Below are 9,047 nucleotides of genomic sequence, written 5' to 3' on the forward strand. Positions count from 1 at the left end.
GATTTGCTAAAACACAGATTCCAGGCCCCATCCACAGAGTTTTTTATCCAGTAGGTCTCGGGTAGGACTTGAGACTTTTCATAAATAAGAAGTTCCCCAGTGATGCCTCTCCTGCTGCCTGGGGATCCACCACCCAGAACTTGAATCTTTTACAGCAAAGCAGCAGCCATGCTGAACTATCCTCTGAGCACCTCATTTCCTGAGGCAAAAACTCTGAGGTTTGTCTTTTGACTTGGAGAAATGCTGATATATGCTTGTATTTTTCAGCTTTTTTTAATGAGCATTCTGGATTCTGTTTCCTTTAAAATCTGATGGGTTTTATTTTCTCCCCAAATGCTTTTTCTCCCCCTTTCCTTTGCGTGCAGCCTTCTCTACTTTACATTTGGTTTCCTTCCCAGCAGGCTTGGATTGGGTTCCCCAAAGACCCTGAAATGAAGGCTCATGTGAAAGGGATTTGTTAGGAAGCATTCCAGGTAAACCCAGTGAGAACTCAGAAGTGAGACCCTAGGAGGCTGAGAAAGTGTGTATGGATGGGCCGTGTGACAACCGTCAGTGACAGACCATACACATGGTGCTGGTTCTGTGAGATCATAAAGAATTTTCAGCCAAGAGTTTGTGATGTTGAGAGAAATGGCTAGACTTGACCCCAGTGTTGAATTTGCTGCTAGTTCTGGGTGGTTTAAATAAACAATGAGGCTCAGCATGCTTCCCAGGCATCCTGGAGTTGGCAAGTGAGGAAGAGTGAGCTGGGGAGGAAGGAAGCCCAGGAGGCCACCCCTGCACATACATAAACTATAACTAAACTAAAGCAAACCAAAAGAAAATTATTTAAAAAAGAATTTCCTTAAGATTATTATGCACTGTGACATGACCTCTTAACAGACTGGAGTATTAACTTCTGGTAAAACTGATTAGCCGAAAAGAAGAGAACTGGATCCTAAGGATAGGAGCTGCCATTACTAAAGACCACAGAAACACGGGACGAGTGAAGTGCTCTTGTTGAACAGTCTGGCCAAAGCACACTTGTTTTCTATCAGCTTAGGACACTTTCAAGAAAAGAGCCAAGGATCACTAATAAGTTTTTAAACCTTTGTAATGTGGAAGGAGAATTAGATGAAACAGAGAGGTTGTGAGGCAGCTACTGTACCACACAGTTCTGTTTGGGTTGTGGGTACCTCTAACATATATGCTTGGAGGTGGGAGAGATTTTTCTAGATTTTTGACATGAAAAATACGGAAATGGTAACTTCAGCTGATCTTTCACAAGTTTTCTGCCTCTGCTGGTTGATCTCCAAAATACAATTTTAGACAAGGGTTTTTCATAGTGTAGGTCACAATTTGAAAATAAACCATAGCAGCAACTCCATAGGGGAGAATTCTTGGGAAAATCCCAGAAACATCAGCAAGAAGGAGAAGTCTGCACCTATGAACTTGATCATTGGATCCAAGGGAAGCACCAGCATAATCTTGGATGTAGGTCCTATGGTGATGCAGTGTGGCACCTGTGTGCATGTGCTATGCAGTTGTGTGTGCGAGTGACATGATATTGCTGAATGTGCACATGCAGAGCAGTCAGGAAGGCCAAGAGTGAGGACATCAGCATGAGGCAGCTGGCCCTGAGAGGGTGTCTGCAGTTCCAGCCTTGGGAGTACCTGTGCAAGGAGCAAAAATTGACTCTCTAAATAACATACAAGGATATGGGCCAGGATACTACGAATAGGGTTCATTGTGTATAGGACTTAACTGGTGATCAGGCCAGGCTGCTTTCTACAAGTAGGTGGAGCCTTGTGGCTTTATAGTGCCCTCTCATGAATGAGGTGTGTGCAGGGAGAGACTGTGGATGAGGTGGGGAGGAGTGCTATGAGGCCACCCATTTACTTGATGTTGAATGTAGTATGAGCTTACTTAAATGCATCAGAGGTCTTAATTTTGTTGTATGGGTGGCTCTGGAGATCTAAACCTTGACTGGGACAGTTAGCCTAGTGAGGTATTTATCTTCTTGACAGATTCAACTCTCATTTTTGAGTTATTCCCTCAAGGTTCTCCTCTTCTGGTATTGAATGTAGCTCCCTGCCACATGTCTTTTGCCAAAATATTTAAAGCATATTACCACAATTGTGTTTGAGACCCCAACAACTGTCTAGAAATGTTGAAAAATGCATGAATTGGTAGAGCAAAGATCATGAAGTTTGAAAATTGAAGACATAGACTGCCATAGAATTCATTCTCGTTTTTCCTTTTGTATCCAGGAATCTTTTCCTTTAAAAAATTATTTTATTTTTGTCCAATTATAGTTGTCTGCATATACTGCCCACCAGTCTCTCATCATCCCTACCAAACCTCCCACCCTCCCTTGCTTGGACTCCTGCCTAGCTCCCCCAATCCCCACTTGATTTGGTCCTTGTGTCCTTTATAGATTTTCCTGAAAAGCCTTCCCCTATTTTCCCTTTTATCCCTTCCACCTCCTCTCTGGTTACTGTCAGATTGTTCTTAATTTCAATGTCTCTGGATATATGTTGCTTGTTTTTTCTTTTGTTGGTTAGGTTCCATGAATTTCTTACTATGTGACCTGTTAAACTTTGTTAAAATTCATTTCTTACTTTGTGATTTTGGGTGACTCGTACATACTTCACCTTTATTATCTTTAAAATGAAAAAGTGATAGAATCTTAATGCTTTGTGAGGATTAATTAGCATATGGTGTGTATGAAGGGGCTTTGTGAACTATTGAATACACTGTAAGAGTCACGTCTTTCCTTGACTTCAGGCCCAGTGAATCTAGTAATGGAGAAGGAGTCACTGGAAAAACAGCTGTGCAAAGATCACCCTTGAGTTCTAATTTCACAGGTTCATATCATCCTGATGGTCGGTTCTCAGCAGCACTAATAGGTTGTCTGGGTCTAGGGATAATTCTGGTGATGTGATTATTAGTGACTGAAACCTTGGCTCACCAGGGAAATTGTACTGCCACTGATAACCTAAGCCAGACCAAAATGTTACTAGAAAAAATGTATATACCAATATCCTTCATGAATTTACATGCAACCTAATCAACTGGAAAAAACAGCCCAAAAATCCAACATAGCACAAAAGTAGTTTTATATAATTTCGAAGTGAAGTTTGACCCTCGGAACATAAGATTGACTTCATATTGAGAAATCAGTTAATGTCCTATGTAAAGAAAATAGAAAGATCTCAACTAAACAACCTCAGCTTGCACCTACAAGAACTAGAGGAACAATGACAAACAAAGTCCAGAGCAAAGAGAAGGAAGGAAATAACCAAGATTAGGGCAGAATTAAATGACACACAGACTAAAAGAAGAATTCAAATGATCAGTAAATCGAGGATCTGGTTCTTTGAGAAGGCATATAAAACTGACAAACTTTTAACCAGACTCACTAAGAAAGAGAGGACCCAGATAAATAAAGTCAGAAATGAAAAAGAAGACGTTACAACCAATACCACACTAATACAAAGGATTGTAAGAAATTACTATGAATAACTATATGCCAATAAATTAAACAACCTGAGTGAAATGGGGAAATTTCTTGAAACATACAATCTTCCAAAACTGAATCAAAAAGAAGCAGAAAGCCTGAACAGACTGATAACAACTAGTGAAGTTGAAGCAGTAATTTAAAAAAATCCCAGCACACAAAACCCTGGACTACTGGGCTTCACAGTTGAAATTTACCAAATATTTAAGGAAGAACTAACTCTCATTTTCTCAAACTATTCCACAAAATTCAAGATGAGGGAAAACTCCCAAACTCTTTTTACATGGCCAGTATCATTCATATTCCAAAACCAGGTAAAGACTCAACAAAGAAACAAAAATACAGGCCAATATCACTAATGAACACAGATGCTTAAATCCTCAACAATACACTGCATATCTGGATTCAGAAGTACATTAAAAAGATCATACACCATGGTCAAGTGGGATTCATTGCAGGGATGCAAGGATGCTACAATATTCACAAATCAATAAATGTAAGACCCCACATAAACAAAATGAAGGACAAAACCACATGATCAGATCAATAGATGCTGAAAAAGCCTTCGATAAAATCCAGGACCCATTTATGAAAAAAAAAAAAAAAACTCAGCAAGTGGGACTAGAAGGAGGATACCTCAACATAATAAGAGCCATATATGAGAAACCTACAGGCAACATTTTCCCCAATGGGAAAAACTAAAAGGTTTCCCCTTAAGATCAGCAACTACAAAGGGTGCCTGCTTTCACTACTCCTACTCAACATAGTACTGGAAGTTCTAGCCACAGGGATCAGACAAGAAAAAAAAGTACCAAAAGGCACCCAAATTGGAAAGAAGGGAGTAAAACTGTCATTATGACAGATGACAGGATAGTGTACATAGAAAACTCTATAGTCTCCACCCAAAAACTAACTGACCCAATCAGTGAATTTGGAATAGTAGTAGGATACAAGGTTAATATTCAAAAATCGATGGCATTTTTGTGCATTAGCAATGAAATGTCAGAAACAGAAACTAGGGGAGAAATCCTATTTATGAATGCAAGAAAAAAAACCAAAGTACTTAGGCATAAACTTAACCGAGATTATAAAAGAACTACAAAAAATAGCTTAAGTATACTGATTTGTGTTTCTCTCTGCTTGTATACGAGCAAGTCAACAGTCAAAACAGCTTTAGAGAAGCCTTGGTTTGGTTGAAATGAAACCTTGATGCACTGGAAATGAAGCTCCCATGTATATCATCTCTGAAGAGGCAAAGATCTCAGAAGAAATTTTCTTGGTGTTGCATCATGCTTCCAAGAATCCTCTGAGATTCTGAAAGAAAACTGAACATTGTAGTAATTCCCCAAGGTCCTCTTTGACCTTGGGGCCTAAGGAGAACATACTTGTGATGCTTACTTTAGTTTCTTGGTAATAGATTGTTTGTCTCCATTTCTTCAACATGTGTAGCAGAATTGAGAACAGGGACAGGGTTTCATTATAATCATCTGGGCAGTGGACACTTCTCCATGCAAACAGGCAGATGAGGCACCATCACTGCTGAACTTTAGTGGAGATAGGGAAAGTCCTCACTTCTGTATGTGTACACACTCAAACACACACACAGCCCATGTGTAGTGGTTTCAGTGGGACTTGCCTGGAAGCTGATGGGTTCTGCCTTTCTGTTCCACTGTCGTATTTCTCCCAAGGAACTTCTGACCTTAACTATGACCAAAAAGAAACAGAATTCATCAGCTAACCAACTCTTGAACTTCCGCAAATAGAGATTTGTTTTTTGAATACAAAATTTGCCATCCTGACTATGTAATACCCTGGGAAAGGGGCAAATTGGCACATAAAATATTCTTAATCTTTATATCAGTCTCAGCCAAATATTTACACTGTGTGACTTGTGGTTATCTAAAACCCAGCAAGGTCTCTTACCTCTACCCTTTTATTTGGTCAGAATTTCCTTCCCCACAGCGATAATTTGGGCTGGAGTAATGTATAAAACTGTGGGACAAAACCCTGTTGCCTGGGGAATGTGCTGCATTAAGCCATGACACCCAGCATTTCATTAGAGTAACTGGTGTTATTATTAAGCAAAGACTTTCCAGGTCTTTCTCAAGTCATTGCTTAACTGTCAGATCCCGCTATTTGAACTGAAATCTCTAGCACTTGCCCTTTCAGATACTCTCCCCTGTGTCCTGTCCCCCTCCCTAGCTTTCTTTTCCTTCAGTGCACTTTCATGTTTCTTTCATGTATTATTAGGGGAGACAAATAGGTCTACCCTACGAGGTCATTCTGAGGAATGAACGTGATGAAATTATGTATGGGTTGCTCTAAACCTTTCAGAGGAGGGGGCTGCATTAAATACAGAGGTCAGTATACAGTAAGCACACAGTAAGCAAAAGAATTCTTTATCCTAGAGTTTTATTCTTAATTGTTCTTATAAAGATGTAACATGAATGAAAGAAAAGGCCATCTAAAGCCGCGTCAGGCACCATCAGGGCATAAACAAACATTGCTTCTTCCTTAGGGAGCAGGAAACCTGAGGGAGCCTCTGTAACTAGGTCACTGTGGTCCCTAGTCCAGAATAACACTCTTCAGTCTCTGGTTATACACAGATGTTATAAAAGTTCTGTTCCAACCCTGGAAGCTGAACTGCAGGCTCAGGACAAAGGTCTGAGACCATGTTCTTCAGCTCAACAGGAGAACCAAGACAAACTAAAGGCTTCGAATTTTAAAGGAGAGTCAGAAGCAGAGCAGTCTTAGCTCTGAGTTGTCCCCTTCCTCTCACCAGGGCCATGTGAGTCTCCATGAGAGAGATGGGTGGGAGCCAGCAGAGTCCAGCACTGTGACTGCAGGCAGAAGGAGGGTGAGTGCCTTCCGGACCTGGTCTGTGCAGGGTGGTTAGGGTATGAAGCTCGAATCCGGGAGCCAGACATACGGAGTACCCCTCCCCTGCCAACTAGAAGGACTGGAACTTGTGCCCTGTGTCCTCGCCTGTTCAGTGGGTTTAACCAAAATGCCCAGAGCACTTAGAACAGTGCCATTACTTTAGTTAGTTTTCAGCAAATGTTTCTTTTTTATGGGGTTTAGTTAATAACTTTACCTTATTACTCCAGTATTATTTTTACATAATATTTCCACAGCCATTCCTGCCAAAGACTCAGGGCAACACAGCCTCAACTTTCTGTTCTGACCAGCTGTGACCAAAGGTGGAAGGTCTAGGGCAACTGGCTTCTGCTTCACAACAGCACTGCAGAGAAGGGCCCAGGTCACACGAAACTTGGCCCCCCACTGTAGAGGACAGGCAGTACCAGAAGAGGGTCACTGCAAGGTTGCAGGGTCACCCCAGCTGAGCTTTGCGGACTTTCTCTTCAGTTGGATGAGCCCATTCTCTTGAGGATAATTTCACCCACCAACAGTTACTAAGATGGTTGAAGCCATGTGGGGATCATAAAAACAGAGATGCAGGAAAAAGGCGATGCCATCTCAACTCTAAGTTCCACACCTCCCTGTTAAAACTGCAGTATCAGGAGTGGGTTGTTTTTCTCTGTCTGTGTGAGCAACTCTTCTTTTTTTCTCCCAGGCAGTCCCAGAGGAGGATGGCTGCAGATAACACCTCCTCTATGACAGAGTTTATCCTCGCAGGCTTAACAGACCAGCCAGGACTCCAGCTCCCTCTCTTCTTCCTGTTTCTAGGCTTCTATGTGGTCACCATGGTGGGGAACCTGGGCTTGATAACACTGATTGGGCTGAACTCTCACCTTCATATCCCCATGTACTTTTTCCTCTTCAACTTGTCCTTCATTGACTTCAGTTACTCCTCTGCTATCATCCCCAAAATGCTGATGAGTTTTGTCTCAAAGAAGAACATCATTTCCTACACAGGGTGTATGACTCAGTTCTTTTTTTTCGCCTTCTTTGTCATTTCTGAAAGCTTCATCCTGTCAGCAATGGCATATGACCGCTATGTGGCCATCTGTAAACCACTGTTGTATATGGTCACCATGTCTCCTCAGGTGTGTGTATTACTTTTGCTGTGTGTCCATGGGATGGGGTTTTTGGGGGCTATACCGCATACAGGTAATATACTGTTTCTGACCTTTTGTAGAGGAAACCTTCTCAATCATTATATGTGTGACTTCCTTCCCCTCCTTGAGCTCTCCTGCAACAGCTCTTACATGAATACTCTGGTGGTGTTTACTCTTGTGGCCATTGACATTGGGGTGCCCATTGTGACCATTTTTCTGTCTTATGGCTTCATTCTTTCCAGCATTTTCCACATTAATTCTACTGAGGGCAGATCCAAAGCCTTTAGTACCTGCAGTTCTCATATAATGGCAGTTTGTCTTTTCTTTGGTTCAGCAGCTTTTGTGTACCTTAAACCACCTGCTAATTTACCCCTTGAATGGGACAAAGTTTGTACTGTGTTCTATACCATTGTGGTTCCTATGTTGAACCCAGTAATCTACAGCCTGAGGAACAAGGATGTCAAATTAGCCATGAAGAAAACCTTGGGCAGAATAACTTTCTCTTGAAAAAAAATTGGAAATTGAGAAAAGGGATGAGAATTTTTAAATTAGAGTGCTGCTATTTTTATCATCATCATCATTAAGGAATTCAACCTTCATGCTTTTGTATTCTATATTTAAAGAAAATTTTAACTCTTTCCCAAATGGATTTATTTCCTCTTACCATCACCCCAACTCTTCCTTCTTTATTTCTTGAAAATCGTCTTTGCAATCATACAGTATGCAGTATGAATGGAGCTTTAGAATCATTTCTTTTTTTTTTAATTTTCTTTAGTTATTTTTCAAGTACAGTTTTTTGTCTATTTCACCCATCCCAGCCCCTTCCCCACCATCCTGCTCCCCACCTCCCTCCCATTTCCCCCTCTCCAGTCCTCATCCCAGTGTCATTTATACTTGTTCCTCCAAATCCCTCCCCTTTCTTCCCTTAAATTCCCTTCCCTCTCCCCTCTGGTCACTTTCCCCTTGTTCTCTATTTCAGTGTCTTTGTTTTTATTCTGCTTACTTGTTTTTGTTGTTTAGCTTCCTGTTAAAGGTGAGATCATATGGTGTTTGTCTTTCAACACCTGGCTTATTTCACTCAGCATAATACTTTCCAGTTTCCTTCCATGTTGTTGCAAAGGGTAGTAGCTCCTTCTTTCTCTCTGCTGCATAGAATTCCAATTTGTATATGTAGCACAATTTTTTGATCCATTCATTTACTGATGGGCACCTAGGTTGCTTCCTTCTCTTGGCTATTGTAAATCGTGCTGCTATGAACGTTGTGGTGCATAGATTCTTTGATATTGATGTTTTAGGATTCTTAGGATATAATCCTAGCAGTGAATTGCTTGGTGGAAAGGCAGGTCGATTTTTATTTTTCTGAGAAAATTCCATGTAGAATCATTTCATCTAGTTCAAAAATGTAAAAAAATTACCAGGATTTCAAAGTTGGGGCTGAAATCCCAGCTTGAATCTCAATTCAGTATGTTTTCCTCTAGGCCATGTTTTCTTGCCTCATCTCTTTCTTGGAAGATGTCATTTCACATGTT

General features: G+C 40.9%; 1 protein-coding gene across 1 annotated transcript; it reads left to right on the top strand.

The window, feature by feature from the left end:
- Positions 1 to 7,083: 7,083 nt before the first annotated feature.
- On the top strand, positions 7,084 to 8,025 carry LOC119044711 (olfactory receptor 8B12-like). Its single transcript, XM_037139198.2, has one exon. It carries the CDS (start codon positions 7,090 to 7,092, stop codon positions 8,023 to 8,025), a length of 936 nt encoding a protein of 311 aa, XP_036995093.2. The 5' UTR covers positions 7,084 to 7,089.
- Positions 8,026 to 9,047: the final 1,022 nt, after the last annotated feature.

The sequence above is a fragment of the Artibeus jamaicensis genome, unplaced genomic scaffold (genome assembly GCF_021234435.1).
Source record: "Artibeus jamaicensis isolate MK-2021 breed Jamaican fruit bat unplaced genomic scaffold, CSHL_Jam_final scaffold_660, whole genome shotgun sequence".
In the NCBI taxonomy this organism is placed as follows: Eukaryota; Metazoa; Chordata; class Mammalia; order Chiroptera; family Phyllostomidae; genus Artibeus; species Artibeus jamaicensis.

Coding starts and splice junctions, on each gene's coding strand:
- LOC119044711 (XM_037139198.2), top strand. CDS start 7,090: ATGGCTGCAGATAACACCTCCTCTATGACAGAGTTTATCCTCGCAGGC.